Source organism: Bos taurus, chromosome 12 (genome assembly GCF_002263795.3).
Source record: "Bos taurus isolate L1 Dominette 01449 registration number 42190680 breed Hereford chromosome 12, ARS-UCD2.0, whole genome shotgun sequence".
In the NCBI taxonomy this organism is placed as follows: domain Eukaryota; kingdom Metazoa; phylum Chordata; class Mammalia; order Artiodactyla; family Bovidae; genus Bos; species Bos taurus.
In genome coordinates this window covers 77,102,406-77,126,363 of record NC_037339.1, presented here as the reverse complement: position 1 = coordinate 77,126,363, position 23,958 = coordinate 77,102,406, and the positions used below count along the sequence as shown (strand labels likewise).

General features: G+C 41.6%; 1 protein-coding gene across 5 annotated transcripts in view; it reads right to left on the bottom strand.

The window, feature by feature from the left end:
- The window catches only part of PCCA (propionyl-CoA carboxylase subunit alpha), a 420,685-nt gene that overhangs the window by 48,610 nt on the left and 348,117 nt on the right, over positions 1-23,958 (bottom strand). For all 5 annotated transcript variants that reach the window (XM_059892112.1, NM_001083509.1, XM_024999954.2 and 2 more), the window contains one exon: positions 21,968-22,021. In XM_059892112.1, coding sequence (XP_059748095.1) covers positions 21,968-22,021 — 54 coding nt within the window. The remainder of the gene's footprint in view (positions 1-21,967; positions 22,022-23,958) is intronic.

The following is a 23,958-nucleotide window of genomic DNA, read 5'->3' as shown; positions in this document are numbered from 1 at the left end:
TTTAGGATGGCCCTAGGTCCTATCACTGAGTCAATAGTAAGCAATAAAAAAATGAGCCAAACCAAACCATACTCAACAAGAATTCACAGTGGTGATTATACAGAGATAGTCAACAGAATCTCTGGGGTAGCCTCTTCAAAAAGGATTCACCCAGGCTCCATGGAGACCCAATAACCCACTGCATTAAAATCTATAATGAAAAAGAGGAAAAAAAAAAAAAAACCATAGCTGTTTTCTGAGTTCCAGTAGCTTATTGTTGCAGTCCATCCGGCTATCGGCTAATATCTGGAAGAACCTGATATTACTAGTGACCCCTCAAGTTCTACACACAAGCCCAATATATCCACAGGAAGAAGAAGAAAAACTCAAAGCATCTCGATTGATCTTTGTAACCTCAGGCTTTTATCTGAAGGATATTGAACACAGTGTTTAGAAGCGAGGAGTGACCACAATACATCAAAAACTTTGGGTACATTTAATGAGTTTTTCTGGTCCTTCCTTAGCAAACGCAGTTTATTTTTGGAGGACAAGGTCACATGCATATGGCTTATAGTGCCTGAGCACTTTCCGTAGGATGGGTCAAGGTGTCAGGGCTTTGGGAGAGCCCTGATCAGTTCCTGCAGACCGCTGCGTGCTTGCTCTTGACTTAAAATAGGGCCACAGTTCTTACAGTGTCAGCCTTAGGATCATAAACACGAATGACTGTCTGAAACCACAGAGGACCGGATGTGAGCCACTTATAGTAAAACTGAGCCAGAAACAAGAATAGCAGGAAAGCTGCCTGCTCTCTGGTAGTGGAGCCCTTTGAAGTTAACTATTTATTAAACACCATATTACAGTGCTCCAGACAAAAATCTTTGAAGGCAGGTTATCCTCCTCTGCACAGTGGCTCACTGCTAACGAATTGCTTCCTTTTCCCTTTAGGTTTTGTTTTGTTTTTTTGTTTCTTTTCCCATTTGTGAAACTGAAACCTGGACTGTTTTCTTCCCATCTATGAAGCTAGTTGACACCAAGCGCCACTTCTGGCAATGATGCTGATCAATAGAAAGGGTATTAAAAACACACCAACCCATCACCATCACAACACAAGCAGCTGTTATAAATATAAAATAGGTAACTAATAAGGACCTACTGTGTAGCACAGGGAACTCTACTCAATACTTTGTAATGGCCTATATGGGAAAAGAATCTAAAAAAAAAGAGTGGATATACATATAACTGATTCACCTTGCATACACCCAAAACTACAACAACGTTGGAAATCAACTCGACTCCAACAAAATTTTTTAATAAGATTAAACATGAGGAAGAAAATCACAGAAGAAAACCAAACAAAAAGAAATTGTTACATAAAGTTCAGCAACCTCTAACATAAAACCATGTTACAGAAATGATGAAATGGAGGGACAAAAAATGGCAACAATTCAAAATATAGGATCTTTTAAATTTAAAGGCAAAACTTATCTACTACATTTCCTATTTCAAAACTACAGATGAACATGCCTTTTTTTCAGCTGGCATTTTCCCACTTATCAATAAAGCTCCCAAGATACACCAATAACAGTTACATCTTAAAGAAATATTCAAAAGAAGAATAAAAGGGTGATACCGTTTATTTTTCCGAACCAATCATTAACTTAAAAATCTTTGCCTTTAATCAACTATACTCCAACATAAAATAAAATCTTTTTTTAAAAAAGAACGATTGCCTGGAGAAGAACTGGGGCCACCCCTGTGCTAACACGGCCCGGGTGCAACGGTCCAGCCCCAGCCACTCACAGGCAGCGTCTCCAGCTCAGCACGTGCTGAGGAGACAGAACACGGCGTTGCCGGACATGTGACTAGGTCTGTCTCAGTGTGGCTGGGAACGACGGGAAGCTTTGTAAAATCTAGAAATACATCAAAGGGCTAATGCAGATTAAGCCCTGCTCCTTTTTTTCTGAAAGGCTCACTTTTGTTCCTAATATAAAGACTTAGATGATATTTCTTTAGATCATAAAGCAAGTTGTACTTTTAATGATGGATTAAAAATTATAAAAGTAAAAGATGGCCTGTTCTCCCCAATTCTTTTTTTTTCCCCCCTTTTTAAGTGATGAATGTAGGAAAAGACCAGTCTGGGCCAAATTTCTCTCTTGCTGACCTTCAGGGGTGTTGAGTAAGCCAAGCAGGAGGATAGTACAAAGTCACCTTTGGATAATTTAGTTGCTTTTTTGCTAACTCCACTATTAGATACGTTAGATAATAAATGACAAACAGCATCTATGGTACATATAGCTTTAAAAATAGTATGACTTAACTCTAAATTAGTGTAAAGTAAAATACACTTGTTCTTACACTGGTCTTTTAAATAGAAGAGCTTGTTATATCAATAGAATGAAAGTGAGTGAAAGTGTTAGTTGCTTAGTCATGTCCAACTCATTGCAACCCCATGGACTGTAACCCACCAGGCTCCTCTGTCCAGGGGATTCTCCAGGCAAGAATACTGGAGTGGGTTGCCATTTCCTCCTCCAGGGGGTCTTCCAACCCACAGACTGAACTTACATCTCCCAAGTCTCCTGCGTTGCAGGTGGATTCTTTACCGCTGAGCCACCGAGGAAGCCCAGCCGGCATGCATTCTCTCATGTAATTCTCATAATAGCCAATAAGGTAGATGCTGTTATTACTCTTATTTTACAGACCAAGAAACTGGTCTTAGCATTAGTAAGCAAAGTTAGAATAGCCAATCAATTAAGTATCTGCCTGACTCAAAATCGTAGGTACCCTATAGAGGTGTATGTGTTCTCAATCACTAACCTGTACATTGCATTTTAAAAAATAGCCTTTATTTTTTAGAACACCTTTTTTTTTAGCTTTAAGCAAAATTATGCAAAAGATATTCCCTGGTAGCTCAGCAGTAAAGAATCCACCTGCATGCAGGAGGCATGGGCTCATTACCTGGGTCAGGACACGACTAAGCACACACGTGCAGTTTCCTGTATACCCCTCCCTGGACACATGTTCAACCTCCCTCATTATCAACTTGTAAATCACTTTCTGTGTACAAACTGAAGGGATACACATAACTGAAGTAATAAGTATCGAATCCAGTCTCAGGGCCAGTGGCACAATGGGTAATGCATCTGACTACCCATCAGAAGATTCCAAGTTCAACTCCTGGCTGGCTCAGTGGGACAAGTGCTCTCTGGGCCTCCATGGTGGCTCAGACGGTAAGGAATCTGCCTGCAATGTGGGAGATCTGGGTTCAATCCCTGGGTCAGGAAGATCCCCTGGAGAAGGGAACGGCTACCCACTCCAGGATCCTGGCTGCAATGTGGGAGATGTGGGTTCGAGACCTGGGTCAGGACATGACTGAGCATGCACATGCAATTCCCGATATACCTCCTCCCTGGGCACGTGTATAACCTCCCTCGTTATCGACACATAAATTACTTTCTGTGTACAAACAGAAAGGATACACATAAGTGAAGTGATAAGTACAGAATCCAACATGAAATTCAAGCAAGGAAGCAAGATCGTTACACTTGGGGAAAGTAACTTAAGAGAATGAAAAATGGCTCTTAACGTTATGAAGGGAGAAAAGAACGCCAAACACCAGAGTCCAAAGGCTTCATCCCCCCTTATGTGACTTCCCTGCCCCCCCTCCAACAGGGCCCTCTGAGAGGTGCCTTGGTCTCCTCCAGCTTCGCTATGAAAAGCCATGAAAGCCTGACTTTGTGGGCGCACCAGTCTTCACTTACTACACTGTGTGTGCCAGTCGGTCGCCACCTACTTGCGATTCTGTTTCTGTCCTATTGAAACTGGTGCGTGTCCCCAGCACCTAGGGCACGGGTTGGCATATAATAACACTCAACAAAATCTTGTTAAGTGAATGAAGGAATGAATGAATTTGGAAATGGATCACAAATTTCCACGGTTATTCCCAGGTGACACAATGGTAAAGAATCCGCCTGCCAATGCAAGAGACACAAGACATGGGTTCGATCCTTGGGTTGGGAAGATTCCCCTCAAGAAGAGAATGGCTACCCGCTCCCTTCCAGTATTCTTGCTTGGGAAATCCCATCGACAGAGGAGCCTGATGGGCTGCAGTCCATGGGGTCACAAAGTGTCAAGACACGACTGAGTGACTCAGTGATGTGATGCAAAATATCAGTGCAACCTAGACAAGGACTTTTTCCTCCAAGCTTCTGATAATTTTGAACTAGTGACTTGGAAAGATACTTAATATGTTTTTCCTTCTACACAATATTAGTGCTAATTAAATACAGTGTCAGTTATTACAGCCCTTACAAACACACGTAGGTGGTCTACAGAACAGGATTAATACCTAAATGACTAAAGAATTAAAACACTGGTATTTGAAGCTTTGACAAATATTTTCACTATCTGCATTTCTGAAGCAAAACATCAGTTCACAGGCAACCAGAGGGGACGGCCCAGGAATGTGCACAAAACATGATTAGTTGGTTTAAATCTCAAAACAGTACAAGGTGCCTATTAAAAAATTATACGAACAGCATTAACTTTCTCTTCGATGCTGATTATTCTTTTTTCTTCTCTTTATGTAACGACCTTCCTGCACAGTATGTGCTGCCATTAAAAAAAAAAAAGCCTAGGGAAATAAAAGGAACTGCTTGCTTAATATAAAAACATTGTATTTGAGGAAGAGATAACAATGTAATAGAAAATATACAATAATTAAAATGTATATGCTTTGTTGTTTTGTTAGGGTTAAATTTGTTTTAATAAAATAACTAATACACAGTTTTGGATACTTTTGCATTTACCATAAGTGCTAGGGAGAAGGAGGAATCCTATTTAGATGAGTCCTGTAGACTCACAGACTTAGAGAACGAACTTATGGTTGCCGGTGGGTAAGGGATGGTTAGGGAGTTTGGGACTGACATGTATACACTGCTATATTTAAAAGGGATAACCAACAAAGATCTACTGTATAGCGCACGGAACTCTAATCAGTGTTATGTGGCAGCCTGGATGGGAGGGAAGTTTGGGGGAGAATCAACGCATGTGTATGTCTGGCTGAGTCCCTTTGCTGTCCACCTGAAACTACCACAACATAGTTGCTCGGATATACGTCAATATAAAATAAAGAATTTAAAAACTCAAAAAGAAAAAAAGGAGTCCTGTCCGCATACCTACTAGGTGGCTAGAACCTAAAAGACATTAGATGTTAACTAGACTTACTGTGGTGATCAAAAACAATGCAAAAATTGAATCATTATGTTGTACATCTGAAACTAGTATACCATTATATGTCAATTACACTTCAAGAAAAAAAAGATAGTGACACATGTTGGCAAGTGAAAGTGAAGATGCTCAGTCGTGTCCAACTCTTTACAACCCCATGCCATGGACTGTAGTCCACCACGCTCCACGGTCCATGGGATTTTCCAGGTATGAATACTGGAGTGGGTTGACATTTCCTTCTCCAGGGGATCTTCCCGACCCAGGGATTGAACCCAGGTCTCCCACATTGTAGGCAGACGCTTTACCGTCTGAGCTACCAGGGAAGCCCGTTGGCAAGAATGTAGAGAAACTATATAATGTTTGATTAAGCGCTGAGGGGAATGTAAAATGGTATAAGGGCTTTAGATAAGACTGGCAGATCCTCAAAACCTTAAGACAGAATTGCTACATAACCCAGAAGTCCCACTTGGAGGTATACACTAAAGAAAAATGAGAACGTGCATTCACACAAAACACACATACAAAGGATTGTTCATAATGGCATCGTGAATAATAGCTCAAAAGACAAGCAAGTAGATGGCCATTCTGAAGGAAAAAATGTGGTATGTCCACAGAATGGAATATTATTTGGCAAAGATGAATGAAGGGCTGATGCTACGACATGGGCAAATCTTTGAAAAGGTGCTAAGTGAAAGCAGCCAGTCAGAACAGATCACACGTTGTATGGCTTTGTTTATATGTAATTCCCAGGATGGGTGAATACACGGAGACAGAGAGTAGGTTAGTGGCTGGCAAGGGGTGAAAGAAAAGAAAACAGGCAGTGACTGCTAATGGATTTGGGGTTTCTTTTGGGGGGTGATGAAAATACTCTAAAACTGATTATGGTGAGGGGTGTACAGCTCTGTGAATAGACTAAAACATACTCAATTGTACTCTTGGAACCGTGGGTGAATTGCGTGGAATGGGGATCATATCCTAATAAAACTGGTTTGTTTTCTTAAAACTTCAGAGGCAGCCATTTGAAAATTCTCTGTAAATCAAGCACCTGTATTTTGGCCAGAGGCAAAAGGTAAAAAATGGATCAGGAGAAGAAAACAGTAAAAATGCAAAACATCTGCAAAAACAGCAACAAAAATAGCAATGTTGCAATAAATGTAAGGAAACTGCTTCTAAGGGCAAATATTAGAATTAAGTAGTAAGCAGGATGCTGACTACTGCAGTCAAAAATAACTACTTTTTACATACATAAAAAGAAAAACATGAGCCTTTACTTTGGAAATTCCACTTAGAATCAAACGAACTTTGATTTGAAACTGAATAACAAAAGAGGTTTAGTTTCTAATAGTTTTGACCTATTTTAGACAGATATTTATTAAATATTTATTAAAATGCTTTAGCTTGAAATACTACAGGCACCAGAAAGAAAACAAATATGAGCAATTCAACTCTATACCTCCTGCTCAATAAAACTCGCTTCTCCATGGCAGGTGGTACACAGAACTCTACCCAGGGGGTTAATCAAAATTCCCTTAGAACAATTGAAAAGCATCTGTATTTCCCCCCCAGAAACCGCAAAAAAGTCACAGCAAGCAGAACATATCATCCTGACTATTAGCACGGAGCCTGTAGCCACACGATGTGCTGTCCCCAGGAACTGAGTGACAGGACACAACCGCGTATCTGATAAGCCAGGGACGTCTGCCCGCGTGAGACGCAAGGACATTTTTTAAAAATCAAAAGACAATGATAATAAGTTGCACATGTGATGTTTTTGCTACCAGTGCAAAGCAAACTACACTTTGTGACAAAAGTCATCCTTCTCAGAACGGGATGGTGCCAGGCAAGACCTTGGAGGTCGCCGACCTCGACCTCTCATCTTACAACAAAGAAAGCTGAGGTTTCGGAAGGTCACACCACCAGGGCAAAGCATTGCTGGGGCTAGAAATGAGATCTTTCAAGGCTCTTTTCACAAAACGTTTTTTTTTTTTTTCTCCTGTCTTGAGTGTATGATCTACAGAGAGTGCTACCTAAGAAATGGAAGAGTCCTAGGAACTTCTGGGAGCCGTGTTGGTAAAACTCCACACAGGAGTGCCATACTAACCAACTACGGACATACACGACCGCAGAGCTTGGAGACACTCAAAGTTTCAGTCCAAGTAATGTGTACATTAGTGTAAGGGAAACAGAACTACACTCTGCAGGGTACAAGTCAGTTATGAGAGTTGGAGGCCTGCAGCCTGACTGACCACAAGAGTCCGCTCTGCAAGAAGGTGACCGTCACACTAAGGCACAGAGAACAGAAGGAACGGAGGTGGATCCAGAAGGGTGTTCTGACAGAAGGTTAACAGTGATGCGCGGGTTTCGGCAGAGCATAGGTGTGCTCAATCTCTCTTCATTCTCGTTATCACATAACCCAGACCAGCTCTAAAATTATTCTAACTAGCTTCCTAACTATTTTCATGAAAAAAAGTGGAACTGAAAGTCACTCAGTCGTGATTCTCTGCGACCCCATGGACTACACAGTCCATGGAATTCTCCAGGCCAGAATACTGGAGTGGGTAGCCTTTCCCTTCTCCAGGGGATCTTCCCAACCCAGGGATCAAACCCAAGTCTCCCACATTGCAGGTGGATTCGTTACCACCTGAGCTATCAGGGAAGCCCAATTATTCCCGAACCATCATTCAAAGCTCTGGAAGGCAAATTTGAAGATCTGGAAGAAATCTTCGCCCCCTCAAATTAACATACACGCATTCTGGTTTAGACATCCAGTCTTCGTGAGTTTAGTTATTGGACACCAGTTCCCTTGTTTCCAACTGTTTGTAGGTTCTCCGTGTATTAATCACGGTTGGGTTTTTTATTTTCTGTATCTTACAATGATTTTTAAATCTTGGAGGCCTTAAGGACCTGAGAGATCCTGCTCATCCGCCCCCAGCCCCTCCCAGGGCTAGCTTAACTCTTGAAGACAGGGCTGAGCCTGGGGACACACCTTTATATTCCACCAGCCAAACCTTTTACCTAACACAAACCAAAGCATTGTTTCCTGCCCCAAATCACCCTAGGGCCAGGTACCATATAAGGAGGACCACTCCTAGAGCCCACCGACATTATTCAAACTCGCCAGTCCTAATCTGTTTACCCAGCTTCACTTGGCTTTTCCTTCAGAAACCCCCTAAAGGTTGCGCCCCCCCACCCCTTTCCCCCAACTCTGTGCTTTCCCCTCACTCCTTTTTGCCTCCTAACTAACCTGGAACTTCCTAAGCGGCCCTGTGTGGCATGGCGTCCGGACCCCTTCTCTAGGAGGTGTAACTAATGAATTCTTTCAGTAGGCATTAACCTCTCCGAGTTGGCACTAAGTCACCTTGAGAAATTAAAATCCTGCGGGTACATTTCAGAACCCTCTGCCAAGTGCAGACCAGGCCAGCAGACCCACGGAGGGCCAGGCTACAGGCTGCACAGGGTGGGCATGGAGCAGGGGGAGCTGTAAGTGAGGGACGGCCCACCACTCTCACCTCCTTACAGGCTCGCCTTCAAACCTCAAGAGCTGCCACTTGGAAGATGGCAGGCTTTGTCTCAAGCCCAGACATACTGTGCACACACGTGGCACACACAGCATGTATTTATGTAAGTGTATTTTCAACAAATTGATAAACTGATACAACAATATCTGATTGATCTTTTACTCTGAGGAGCATTAACAGAGACGATCCAACAAGAAAACTCTACTGATGGGTGAGCCTGCAAAAACTTCGTTCTTTTTGAAAAGAAATGTAGATACAATCAAGAATATTTTATATATATATATATGTATGTATATGTGTGTGTGTGTGTGTGTGTATATAAATCCCTTGGATCATAACTGCAGATACTGATTAAGAGAAAACTTCATTGAAAAAAATTGATATTATGGTCAAAATTTGGTGAAGACACAGAAGCATACAAAGAGAGCCATCAATGTTAGGAAAAAACAGTTAATATATGTGACATACATGTGTATGGGGACTAGTTTTTCCTTTAATACAATCAAGATGCCAACATGAAACAAGCTACAATGAACAGGGTGGAATAGCTGCTTACTACTTATCCACGGGCACATAAGAGTAAGTTTGTGGAGCATCAGACAGCTTTAATTAGAAGTCCCATCACTTCAAGGCAAATTATGGGAAACTGTGGAAACAGTCGCTGACTTTATTTTTCTGGGGTCCAAATCACTGCAGATGGTGACTGCAGCCATGAAATTAAAAGATGCTTACTCCTTGGAAGGAAAGTTATGACCAACCCAGTGAACAGTGAATAGTGAAGTTGCTCAGTCGTGTCTGACTCTTTGCAACCCCATGCACTGTAGCCTACCAGGCTTCTCTGTCCATGGGATTTTCCAGGCAATAGTCCTGGAGTGGATTGCTATTTCCTTCTCCAGGAGATCTTCCCAACCCAGGGATCGAACCCAGGTCTCCAACATTGTAGACAGATGCTTTACCATCTGAGCCACCAGGGAAGTCCTAGACAGCGTATTAAAAAGCAGAGACATTACTTTGTCAACAAAGGTCCGTCTAGTCAAGGCTATGGTTTTTCCAGTGGTCATGTATGGATGTGAGAGTTGGACTATAAAGAAAGCTGACCCTGAAGAATTGATGCTTTTGAACTGTGGTGTTGGAGAAGACTTTTGAGGGTCCCTTGAACTGCAAGGAGATCCAACCAGTCCATCCTAAAGGACATTAGTCCTGGGTGTTCATTGGTAGGACTGATGTTGAAGCTAAAACTCCAATACTTTGGCCACCTCATGCAAAGAGCTGACTCATTGGAAAAGACCCTGATGCTGGGAAAGATTGAGGGCAGGAGGAGAAGGGGATGACAGATGATGAGATAGTTGGATGGCATCACCAACTCAATGGACATGGGTCTGGATGAACTCCGGGAGTTGGTGATGGACAGGGAGGCCTGGCATGCTGCAGTTCATGGGGTCGCAAAGAGTCAGACATGACTGAGCGACTGAACTGAACTGAACTGAGACAGCTTTACGGTTGGGGAGATGGTCACAGATGTTTGTATGCCCTTTATAAACATCATCTAGGCATGGACATTTTGGCACTATTGACATTTTAGGGCAGATAATTCTTTTGTAGGGCTGTCTTATTTACTGTAGGATGTTTCAGAAGCCTCTTGGGTTAGATATGTTCTCAATATATTTAAAGAAATTAGTCCACTAGATTTCAGTAGCAGCCCACCACTTGTAACAACCAAAATGTCTCCAGACATTGCCAAAGGTCCCCCAGGGAGCAGCATCACCCAGGTTGAGAACCACCAGTTTAGATGTGCAATATCACAAAATATTGCCAGGCACCTGTGTTTCACAAACTACTGCATTATTCCTAAAACCCTTGAAGGGGACTCAAAGTTTTGTTTAGCAGAGGGTAGAGAAAGAGAGGTTCAATACTCAAAAAACAACAGTGCCTCTTCCACAGCACACTTCACCTGGTACTCCATGCCCCAACCACCTGCAGTGTCAGTGAGGTCTTCTCACACGCTCATTCAGAGGAAAGGCTTTACATAAAGTGAGCATCAAGCTGCAATTTTAATCTATTTTTAATAGCTACAATAGTTACTTCAATCAATATTACCCTTTCTAAAAAAAGAACCACCCCCTAGCCCCAGTATGAAAGGAATTCTCACGAGGAAACTGAGGGGTGTAGACCTCCAGCACTAAGCTAAGTGGGTGGGCTCTAAGATCAAACAAAGAAGAAGAGGAGGGTCAGTCCCCTCGACCCCCGCTTCACAAGCTACTCTCCACCAGGTGGTCAGGAATCATACAGAGGTGCAGAGGGCTGCGGCAGGACCTAAACCCCAACCATGCAACGTGCTGCTGGGAGGAAGCCAAGCTGTGTCGGTGGTCCAGGTCTGAACCTGTGGCTGCCCACACTACGAGCCATGCTGACCAACTACCACCTGTAAATATACAGCAGAGACTTGGCCTCATCTGTGAGGTGGGGGCTCTGCCAATGATCTCAACGGTTGGAGGTATTAAATCAGGTCACGAGTCTAAAGCAACAAGCTCACCGCAGGCACACTTGGGGAGCGCTGTCTCCTGGGCACCCCTGTCTTAAAGGGCCGCTCAGCTGAGCAGCGGAGACGGGTGCTCACCTTAGCGGCTGGTGGTGGCCCGAGTTCTAGGACACAGTGGACTCCAAGGGGGACTGTGAGAACTTACACACGGATTATCTCCCCATCCTTAAATGAGGCAGCAGTTCCATTTCAAACAAGGGCATGAGACAGTTTCACATGTCCCCGGATGCTTGGTAATTACCTGGGTAATTAACACGGACACCTTAGTCGTTACCTGAGCTGTCCCCTACAACCTTGAGAATTTACATCATATGAAAGATGGGAAAGCTACATCTCAGGATACAGACTTGAGCTACTAGTGACAGCTGGACCTTTCTAGATTTCTAGATTTGGTCTGAATTATATCAAGTCTTAGACCCACAGGACAGCGATCATTTTTACTTTTGGCCTAGATCAGGGTTTCTCAACCTTGGCAATGGTGACATTTTGAGATAGGCAATGTTTTTTGTTGTGGAAGACTGCTCTGTGCATTATGGGATGTTTAGCAGCATCCCAGGCCTCCGCCTACTAGATGCCAGAACCCTCCCCCACCCCAAAAAACACTAACATGCTGGTGAGAAAGTTAATTCTTAGGTAGATTGATAAGGAGTCCAGGGCCCTCAAGGAGGAATGGGTCCAGGGCTCTCAAGGAGGAGAAAAGGACAAATTTTTTTTTTTTTTTAATTCCTTGTCTTCAGTTCAGTTCAGTTGCTCTGTTGTGTCCGACTCTTTAAGACCCCATGGACTGCATCACGCCAGGCCTCCTTGTCCATCACCAAGTCCTGGAGCTTACTCAAACTCATGTCCATTGAGTCGGTGATGCCATCCAAACATCTCATCCTCTGTCGTCCCTTACTCCTCCTGCCCTCAATCTTTCCCAGCATCAGGGTCTTTTCAAATGAGTCAGCTCTTTGCATCAGGTGGCCAAAGTATTAGAGTTTCAGCTTCAAGAGCAGTCCTTCCAATGAATATTCAGGGTTGATTGCCTTTAGGATAGACTGATTGGATCTCCTTGCAGTCCAAGCAATTCTCAAGAGTCTTCTCCAACACCAAAGTTCAAAAGCATCAATTCTTCAGCGCTCAGCTTTCTTTATGGTCCAACTCTCACATCCATACATGACTACTGGAAAAACCAGAGCTTTGACTAGACAGACCTTTGTCAGCAAAGTAATGTCTCTGTTTCTTAATATGCTGTCTAAGTTGGTCATAGCTTTTCTTTCACAGAGCAAGTGTCTTTTAATTTCATGGCTGCAGTCACGATCTACAGTGATTTTGGAGCCCAAGAAAATAAAGTATGTCACTGTTTCCATTGTTTACCCATCTATTTGCTATGAAGTGATGGGACCAGATGCCTTTAGTTTTTTGAATGCTGAGGTTTAAGCCAGCCTTTTCACTCTCCTCTTTCCTCTTACATTCCTTGTTTTAGTCACATAAAACATTTTTTCTTTAAGCCCAGAGCTCAATGTTTTTCCTTAAGCTATGTACCAAGGATTATGTAACAACAATGTATCTGGCTCAAGGACATGTTTTTCCTTTTTACCAAGAACCTTCTGACTAATCTTATCTTAAGAGGTATGTTGTGGGAGTGGGTCTGGTAAGATCTTTCTATTGTTAGTTCTAATCTTGTTAATTTAAGATGTTTGTTGTAGGAGTGGGTAAAAGTATATAAGGCCTTGATAAGACTAGCAAGTGGGGTACTCTCATCCCCCTTCTGATGTCTGTGTCAGAAGCTTCTCTGTCCTTTGTCACTTTAATAAAACTCTGTTACACAAAAGCTCTTAAGTGATCAAGCCTGGTCCCTGGTCCTGAAGCTAAATCTTCTTTGGAGATCAGGAATCCAACATCGCTCACCAGAAGCTATCACTGGTGGTTCACATAAATTTCTTGTGAGCATATAACTGAGTAATTGCAAATATTTTAAACTGACACTATTTCAAAGAGTAACTCTAAAGGTGCTATATGGCCTGTCTCTCTTAGAAATTGAATGGAATCAAATAAGCATTCTAAAACCCTAAAGCATCACACAAGTGTAAGGCATTATGTTATTCATTAAAATTAATTTTTATTTTGAGGGTCTTTGGCAGACAGCAGCAGGATTTTGAGACATTCTGAAATAATTAGGGACACCCTAGGACACTGTGAAATCATGATTGAGGTTGCACTAAATTGGCTCCCAATAGCCACATATAATAGAAATGATTTGGACAATAGATAATGTCACTTTTAAATGATTCTATTAGAGATGCTAGAAGCCGCCCCCTTGGAAGTGGGCATTCCCCAGGGGTCCATTCCGGGCCTGTCCCTTCACCATCCCCTCAGGTGATCTTAGCTACTGCAGGCTTTAGATACCACATCTTCATGTCCAAAGGCACCCACTGACATGCTCACCCTTTATCATTTCCCTGATCTTTCCTTTACATCATGCATGTCCCTCTGGCATTTCAGATTTAAAATGGTCAAAAACCCAACTCATTATCTATTCCATCTGAGCCCAGGTTCAGTCCCTGCTTGGGGAACTAAGATTCAACACGCTGTGTGGTACGACTGGAGAAAAAAAAAAAAAAAAAATCCAGAAAAAACAAAATACACCTTAGGTGATACTGCCACCCTCGCTAGCCAGCCTGCTTTTCCTTAAATACATGGACGACCTCATGCCTCTCTACCTTCACTTATTTTACTCCCTGTGCTTTCTCCACCATCACTGCAGAGCCGTTTCTGAACGTGCTGCCTCAGGGCCTTTGCAGATGCCGTTCCCCTCTATCTGAACACCGTTTCTCTGCTTCAAACTCTATTCACCCCTAGAGTCTAAGAATGAGCTGGACATATTTACCGGGAGCTTTCCATAATTCCCCCATTTCTTTTTTCCAACCCCCAGAATACTTCTTCACACAAGGCTCTGATCATTCTCATCATGCTAGGGTTTCAACACCCTGGGTTGGCAGTGGGTCATGGCTGGCAGAGATGCCTTTTTCCTTTGAATTGCCAGAACTCAGTGTCATCACATAATAGATGCTCAGTCAGTGTGAGATGACTCAGTACCATGACAACCAACACATGCCAGGCTTTATGTATGCTCCCTAAAAAAAATTTAATGACTAACAGGATATGAAAAGGAGGTTCTCATTCAAAGAGCTACACCCTATGGTTTACACTTTATGCTTTTGTATCAGAAAGGAAAAAGTAAAGCTAATAGATCCATGGCTTCCCTGGTGGCTCAGTGGTAAAGAATCCGCCTGCCAATGCAGGAGATGCAGATTCGATCCCTGGGTCAGGAAGATACCCTGGAGAAGGAAATGGCAACCCACTGCAATATTCTCACCTGGAGAATCCCATGGACAGAGGCGCCTGGCAGGCTACAGTCAATGGGGTCACAAAGAATGGGATACACCTTAACAACACAACAACAACAACATCAAACAGATCTCTGTTCTTCTCTGCCAGCAAACCGGCCTCTGCACCCCATCTTGCCACCTACTGCGCACTAATGGTCTGTGTTTCCCCGCAGCCAGTGCACTACTGAAGGGCAGGAGCTAAGTCGTGTTCATTTGTCACACATCCTAGCATGTAGTTAGGAACTGGCAGTCCACGACTTCTTTTACATTTTTTGTTCAAAATGCTTCACGCAATGAGATGTTAACAACTGCATATTTGAATTTTATTCAGCATGCCTATTTCACAAGGCTGGAAAGTAAACATATTCTAAAAGTTCCTTCTTAAAATCAGGTACAGGATATGCAGAACACGTCACCATGGAAACAATGTTAAAGATTAAGACTGTACTTAGAAGCTCATCTTCTCAAATCTTATCTTACCCCTATTCTAGCTGAAGTTTTGAATACTGAAGGGAAATGCAGGAAGGGATGTTAAAGCTTTACTTTTTTCTTAGCATTATAAAATGCATGAAAAAAACCCTAAAAAAACCCTGGGAGAGGGGTTCAGGAGGGAAGGGACACATGTATGCCTATGGCTGATTCATACTGATGTATGGCAAAAACCATCACAATACTGCAATTATCCTCCAATTAAAATAAATAAATACATTTAAAAACAAATATCAAAAACCTCAGATATGCAGATGACACCACCCTTATGGCAGAAAGTGAAGAGTAACTAAAAAGCCTCTTGATGAAAGTGAAAGAGGAGAGTGAAAAAGTTGGCTTAAAGCTCAACATTCAGAAAACGAAGATCATGGCATCTGGTCCCATCACTTCATGGGAAATAGATGGGGAGACAGTGTCAGACCTTTATTTTTTTGGGCTCCAAAATCACTGCAGATGGTGACTGCAGCCATGAAATTAAAAGACGCTTACTCCTTGGAAGGAAAGTTATGACCAACCTAGATAGCATATTCAAAAGCAGAGACATTACTTTGCCAACAAAGGTTCGTCTAGTCAAGGCTATGGTTTTTCCTGTGGTCATGTATGGATGTGAGGGTTGGACTGTGAAGAAGGCTGAGCACCGAAGAATTGATGCTTTTGAAGTGTGGTGTTGGAGAAGACTCTTGAGAGTCCCTTGGACTGCAAGGAGATCCAACCAGTCCATTCTGAAGGAGATCAGCCCTGGGATTTCTTTGGAGGGAATGATGCTAAAGCTGAAACTCCAGTACTTTGGCCACCTGATGCGAAGAGCTGACTCACTGGAAAAGACTCTGATGCTGGGAGGGACTGGGGGCAGGAGGAGAAGGGGACGACAGAGGGTGAGATGGCTGGATGGAATCACTGACTCGATGGACATGAGTTTGAGTGAACTCTGGGAGTTTGTGATGGGACAGGGAGGCCTGGCGTGCTGCGATTCATGGGGTCACAAAGAGTCAGACACGACTGAGCGATCGAACTGAACTGAACTGAAAAACAAACAAACAAACAAAACCAGAGAGACTTCATCAACCCTTGACAAAATGTCAAGCCTGTGGCCACAGCTGCTTTCTACAGCTGGACGGGAAAAGCGTCAGGAATAACGAGAGCTTGATCCCGTGGGGATGGAGCCCTGTGAGTACTGGGAAGAAGTGCCCGTCTGATGTAGGCTCTGCGGTTCTATGCCAGACACCTCCCAGATCCCTCTCCTCCCCATCCAAGGAAACTGGGACCAGGGCACCTTGGGTTAACGGGTCAAGTCCCAGGGGTAATTGACTCAGATGTCCCTGTTTACACAGGAAAGTAAGCCTCTGGGTGGCTGCAAACGCTGGGACACGGGATCAGCATGCAAGAAATCCCAATAAGCCACCTTGTCACTTCTGAAACCTCCCTGATACGAAGCAAGAGATGGAAAAGAGAAGGGAGAAAAAGGCAAGTGAAGACTAGAGATAGTCAGATACGTAGACAGAGGGATTTATACGGTACAGAAGACCAAAGAAGTTCTCTGGATGTTTATTTTTGGAAGACAGTCATAACGAAAAACGTGACATAGGTTACTTCCCAAAAAAGTACTGGTAAAGGAGATGTGTGCTGAGTTGCTCAGATGTGTCCAACTCTTTGGGACCCCATGGACTGTAGCCTGCCAGGTTCCTCTGTCCATGGGATTCTCCAGGTGAGAATACTGGAGTGGGTATAGCCATGTCCTTCTCCAGGGGATCTTCCCAACCCAGGTATCAAACCCAGATTTCCCGCATTGCAAGCAGATTCTTCACCGTCTGAGCTACCAGGGAAGCCCACTGGTAAAGGAAAACAATAATAAACCTAGTTCTTTTCATTTGCCAGTTATTTGGATTTTCAACAAATGGGAGTTTACTCTATTCAAGTTCAATATCCATAAGGTTAAAGAGTGAAACTTTTTGATGATGTTCATATTTATATCTATAAATACAAATGATGCAGAATTGGGACTTGTGCTATCAGATGACAAGATACAGCCCAAGCTTCAGCTCTTGCTAATTAAACGAATCAATTAAGAGACTCCAGTTGCCACTGTGTAGCTGTTCTATAGTAGCAATAACAACCCCGCGGGGAGGTCTTTTACTACATTAAAATGCTGTCCTCCACAACTCCATCTGATATTATTAGAAACAGTTATTTGTGTCTTGCTGTCGTATTAGTAGCAAAGGCAAATTATGGAAATATGCAGACCAGAATGGTCCCAGTATGAGACCAGGTTGGGTTTTCAGCCTCCAAGGGAACAACTGCTGAAATTCCAAAGTTCCCCAAAGTTCTTTAATGGAACTGATAAATCTATCAGCACAGCATCCATTTAGAAACTAGGTAAGGGTCACATATTTACATACTTTCCTGCTAAGCTGATACAATTCAACTAGATGAATTATCATATTAAGTTTACCCTCCTGAGTTAAACTGATGGAGTTCAAAATTGTTTTCGATGGTTGTCATTAATCGCTGTTACTTCGTAAATGCTAACTTTGAAATCTAATTGTGCTAGCGTACCAAGGGTCATATTAATACCATTCTTAATGGTAAATCTTTGTAAAACATGTTTATTCTACTGATATTATTACTCAAGCTTTCAAGGCTAATAAGAAATAAAGTATATTTATTATCAATAAAAACTTAATTTAAAATGTACACTTTGAGATTTAAATTAGCTTTAAGAAGTTCAGCGTGATTTGGTTTCATTAAGATCCCTGGCTAAGCTTCAAAGACATATAATTTGATAGTTCCTCGAGAGTCCTTGGGTGAATGCCAGCAGCACAGCTATGAAGAAGCTGCTCAGCGCAATGTAGGTTATTTTCTCTTTCGGGCAATATGCATTGTTTTCACACACACCAAAAAACCTCAGTCTTACACAGATACGTTTGTCTTAGAATTGTGATGTTTTAAACATAATGGTACTTTAAAAAAATTAAATACAAGCAATGATTACAGTACAAAATTTGGAATCAAATGGTAACTTCTGTATTCTTCAAGTAGTAACAAAATATTCGTCCTTATTGTGAATCACAGTTCAAGTAAGGAATTTGGGTTATGTAAAACACTGAACCTCTTCGGCTTCTTTGTGAGTTTATACTATATGACATGCACAAACTCACAGCTTCACTAAAAATGTGTCCGCAAAACAAACAAGCAAAACCCAGACAATCTACAAATTGAAGTAGGCACAGATCACCTGGAAAAGTTCTGGGGAGGAGAGCTTTGACAGCTAAATGCACATTATGGACTGAATGCTCATGTCCCCTCCACCCGGTTCATACACTGGTGTCCCCATCCTCACGGTGCCGGTATTTGGCAGTGGCGCCTTCGGGAGGTAATCAGGTTTAGATGAGGCGTGAGAGCTGGGCCTGGCAGAGGAGAGGCAAGGGAGGAGGCCCTGATGCTAGCGCCTGACATGTTTGAAGACGAGCAACTAGGCTGGCTGAGCTGATGTGTATTTTAAAAGGATCACTTTAACCGCTATATTAATGATAAGCAGGGAGCAGGGGTGGAGGTGGGAAGACTGGCTGCTCCAACAATTTGGACAAGAGGTGATGAAGACTTTGGACAGGATGGGGGCAGTGAGAGTGGCGGGAGAGGGAATTCAAGGAAAAGATAAACTTTTAGCTTAAGTTGCCATTTTCTGAGACAGGAAAAATTGTAGGAGGAAGTTTATGTTGGTTTGGGTTTTCTTTTGCAGGTTGTGGCTGTCAAGAAGTATTTTTTTCAACGTTTGAACCCTGAGAAATCTATTAGAATGCAAGGAGCAATAACAAATAGCAGACACAGCACAAAAACCCTTTCTAGCATGAGAACAAGAGGTCCAGAAGACCCTACCCATAATGTAAGTCTAGGTAGCTGATAAAAAAAGAATGGCATGGATCTTTATGCAATGACGTAGGAAGATGTTCACAATTTACTGTTGCGTGAAAAGATGTGTAAATCCGTTTCTGGAAGAATACGTCTATTGTTAAAAACTTCAAAACCTCTAAGGGATAAAATGAACACTTTGACGATGGTTAATTTTGTGTGTCAACTTGGCTAGCCAACAGTATTCAGATATTTGGTCAAACAGTATTCTAGATGTTTCTATAAAGGGTTTTTTGTTCTTTTTTTTTTTTTTTGGCCAAGGCATGCAGGATCTTAGTTACCCAACTAGGGATCAAACCTGCACCCCCAGCATTAGGAGCACAGAGTCTTAACCAATGGACCTCCAGAAAAGTGCCATGGTTTTGTTTTGTTTTGTTTTTTTCTTTTTTAGATGAGGTTAACATTTAAATCAGTAGACTCTGAGTAAAGCAGATTACCCTCTAATAACATGGGTGAGCCTCTTTCAATCAGTTGAAGAAAAAGGATTAACCTCCCAAGCAGGAAGGAATACTACAGGCACACTGATCTTGAACTTGAAATGTTAACTACTCTGCAGGTTTGGGAATTGCCTCCACAATCACAGGAATCAACTGCTTAAAGTCAATCAACCAACCAATCTCTCTCTCTCTCTCTCTGTACATATGAAAACATAATACACATACTCTGTTGGTTCTGTTTCTCTGGAGAACCCTAATCCAATTTCTTATGAATTTAAATAAAATTTAAATTTTTTAGTTGAAAAAATAAGCACATGCCAGAGTCTCTGACTGTGTGGATTACAATAAACTGGAAAATTCTGAAAGAGATGGGAATATCCAGACCACCTGATCTGCCTCTTGAGAAACCTATATGCAGGTCAGGAAGCAAGAGTTAGAACTGGACATGGAACAACAGACTGGTTCCAAATAGGAAAAGGAGTACGTCAAGGATGTATATTGTCACCCTTCTTATTTAACTTAAATGCAGAGTACATCATGAGAAATGCTGGGCTGGAAGAAGCACAAGCTGGAATCAAGATTGCCGGGAGAAATATCAATAACCTCAGATATGCAGATGACACCACCCTTATGGCAGAAAGTGAAGAGGAACTCAAAAGCCTCTTGATGAAAGTGAAAGAGGAGAGTGAAAAAGTTGGCTTAAAGCTCAACACTCAGAAAACTAAGATCATGGCATCTGGTCCCATCACTTCATGGGAAATAGATGGGGAAACAGTGGAAACAGTATCAGACTTTATTTTTCTGGGCTCCAAAATCACTGCAGATGGTGACTGCAGCCATGAAATTAAAAGATGCTTACTCCTTGGAAGGAAAGTTATGACCAACCTAGACAGCATATTCAAAAGCAGAGACATTACTTTGCCAACAAAGATCATCTAGTCAAGGCTGTGGTTTTTCCAGTAGTCATGTATGGATGTGAGAGTTGGACTGTGAAGAAAGCTGAGCAATGAAGAATTGATGCTTTGGAACTGTGGTGTTGGAGAAGACTCTTCAGAGTCCCTTGGACTGCAAGGAGATCCAACCAGTCCATTCTAAAGGAGATCAGCCCTAGGTGTTCACTGGAAAGACTGATACTGAGGCTGAAATTCCAATACTTTGGCCACCTCATGCAAAGAGTTGACTCACTGGAAAAGACTCTGATGCTGGGAAGGATTGGGGGCAGGAGGAGAAGGGGATGACAGAGGATGAGATGGCTGGACGGCATCACCAACTCGATGGACGTGAGTCTGGGTAAACTCCAGGAGTTGGTGATAGACAGGGAGGCGTGTCATGCTGCGATTCATGGGGTCACAAAGATTCGGACATGACTGAGCAACTGAACTGAACTATAAACTATTAATCAGAAAAGCAAGAATAACTACAAGTCTTAGGTGCAACACTTAAAAAGTACATATTGGACAGGTGTCTTCACATGTACTTTAATCTGTAAACTATACCACACCTCTATACATATATAAAGTACAAAGCATGAAGTAAATGTACATTGTTATTGATATCCTCTGTAACTCAGTGGCAAAGTCACTTTTCTTTTGATCTAAGCCACAAACTTGTCCGCTGATATCCTCAAGTTACAGAGCCAACAGAAATACCCAATATAAATATACAACCTAAACAAGGTACCCAAAAGATATGAACCATTTTACAGATTATAAATGATACCTAACAGATGAATACACAGAGAAATATGCAAATACAATAGCAACAAGTGGAGAAATGATATTAAAACAATAAAGTATCTTTTTCACCAAATTATTTTGCAAAATTATACTACTACTAATATGGTACCTATAAACTCATAAGTAAAAATAAGTGTGAAATAAGTTTCTTTTTACTATGTAGAGCTATATAATTTTGAAATTATTATTCAATTTCATTAGAAATGTGGACCTAATAGAAGAAGCTAGATGGAAAACTAAGCAAAAAAAATAAAACAAACCAAACATAAAATATCAATCACCTGTTTGTTTGTTTGTTTGTTTGTTTTTTGCTTATGCCACCTGGCTTACTGTGGGATCTTACTTCCCTGCCCAAGGATTCAACCTGGGCCCTCGGCAGTGAGAGCACAGAGTCCTAACCACTAGGCCACCAGGGAACCCTCCAAGGTCACTATTCATAAGCATCTTTTTAAAATTTGTTTTTATTTTTATCAAAAATAGGGAAAGAGTATCCAGCGAAAAAAGTACTTCAAAGATTCAACAAACTGCAAATAATTTTTAAAATTATTTTGTCTCTAATAAGAAATAGCTAAACTTACTCCATCACGAGAATTTTCCCCACATGTTAAAGAATCCATTTCTTATACAAAGACATCTCACTTAACAGCAAAACAAAAACACGGTGAAGCCAAGTTCAAACACAAGGGCTAAAACCAGCTGATCACTTTTCCAGTTGATCTCTCTGTAAATTAAAGAACATATAAAGTAGTCATCCTTTCCTACTTACCACTGTGCCGAGAAACTGAATGCTCATGTTGCCCCCTGCTTCTCGAGAAAGACACTGGGGAAAAAAGAGACATAAAATGAATTCTCAGCCACACAAAAACATGTACCTGAATGTTCATAGCAGCATTAGTCCTAATAGCCAAACAACCCACATGTCCATCAACTGATAAATGAATAAACAAAATATGGCATCTTCATGCAATAGAATATTATTTGGCCATAAAAAGGAAGGAAGGGCAGATACATGTATGAAGTAAGACGCCAAGCACCTCTTCCTACGCTTGTTGCCCACTTGTGCTTCTTCACTGGAGCAACATCTATTCAAGGCCTTTGTCTAACTTTTAATCAGGTTATTTAATTTCCTGTTGTTAAGCTGCAAGAGTTCTTTATATATTCTGGATATTAACCCTTTATCAGATGTATGACTTCAAATATTTCTCCCATTCCACAGGATGCCTCTTCACTCCGTTGTGTCCTTTGATACACAATTTTCTTTAAATTTGATATAGTCCAATGTATCTATGCTTTTCTGCTTACACTTTTGGAGTTATATCCAAGAAATCACTGTCAATTCCAAAGTCATGAAGCTTTTGCCTACATTTTCTTATGGAAGTTTTATAGTTTTAGGCATTATGCTTAGGTCTTTAATCCACTTTGCGTCAATTTTTGTTATCTAGTGTAATGTAAGGGTCCAACTTCAATCTTTCGTATATGGCAGATCCATATACAAAATCCATTAGATTTTACAGAAAGCCTATTGAATACGATCATCAAATTTACGTTTTCAACTCCCATTTATCCTGAGTTCAAGACTCATGTAGTCATCTGTTAGTTGGATATCAATACTTGGATATCTAATGCACATATTAAACCTAGCAAGTCCATACAGAATTCTTGATCTGCCTCCCCAAGCCTGCTTCTCCCCTAGCCTTCCCATCTCAGTAAATACTATCATCATTCACTCATGGCTCATTTTCAATTCTTTAACTTCCTTCATACCTAGTATCTAATCCACCTACCAATCTTTCCTATCTTCCCTCCAAAATATATGTCAAATTGGTTCACTTCAAGTGGTCGCCACCACTACCACCTTAGTCTACGCAAGGGCTGACCATTTTTTTCTCCAAAGGGCCAGATTTTGCTAGATTCTTCTCTTGATATCTGCCTTAGCATAACATTATTTTGCAATTTAATCACTTCCAATTGAAGGGTAAGTGAAATATCCTCAACAGTAGTTATGTAGATTATAAAATACGGAAATATTCTTTGCTTTTGCACTGAGATTTGAAAAATCCTGTTGGAACTCTAGTCCACTTCTTGTTTTGACAGCCCACGGACTCTAAAAAGCAACTTGACACTAGCTGTGACTCAAACGTCATTTGTCAAAATGACTTGACCACAGTGTGCATTTTGCATGTAAATGCTGTTTTGTCTTACAATTTCAGTGTGAATTCATTAAGAAATATTATCAAGTCCACAGCACAAGCTAATTTTCAAAGCTGTAAGACGTTCCATAATAGTGGCTGAGGACAGTTCTTTCTGTTCAGAAAAAATTCAATCTTGGTCCTGCATCAAAAAAAAAAAAAAAAAATCCCAACAAACTCCTAAGCCACTGAACTGCTGTCAACAGGGAAAAACCAGGGCACTGAGTTGCTACATATGATAAAACTCCACAGACAGATAAAAATGAATAAAGGCGGCTGTGTTTGGTAAAACTGTATTTACAAACCTAAAATTTGAATCTCATATACTTTTCATGTGTCATGAAACACTCTTTTTTTTTTTTCAACCATTTAAAGTGTAATACTTCCAAACTTTAAAAAATCACTCAACTAGTGAACTGTACAAAAACTGGTAGTGGGCTGGATTTGACTGACTCTTTGTCTAAACCATCATCAGCACCTCTCACGTAGATGACCGCCATGAACACACAAATGATTTCCTTGTCTCTACTACTTGTTCCCATGAGTCCACCTGCCTCACAGCAGCTCC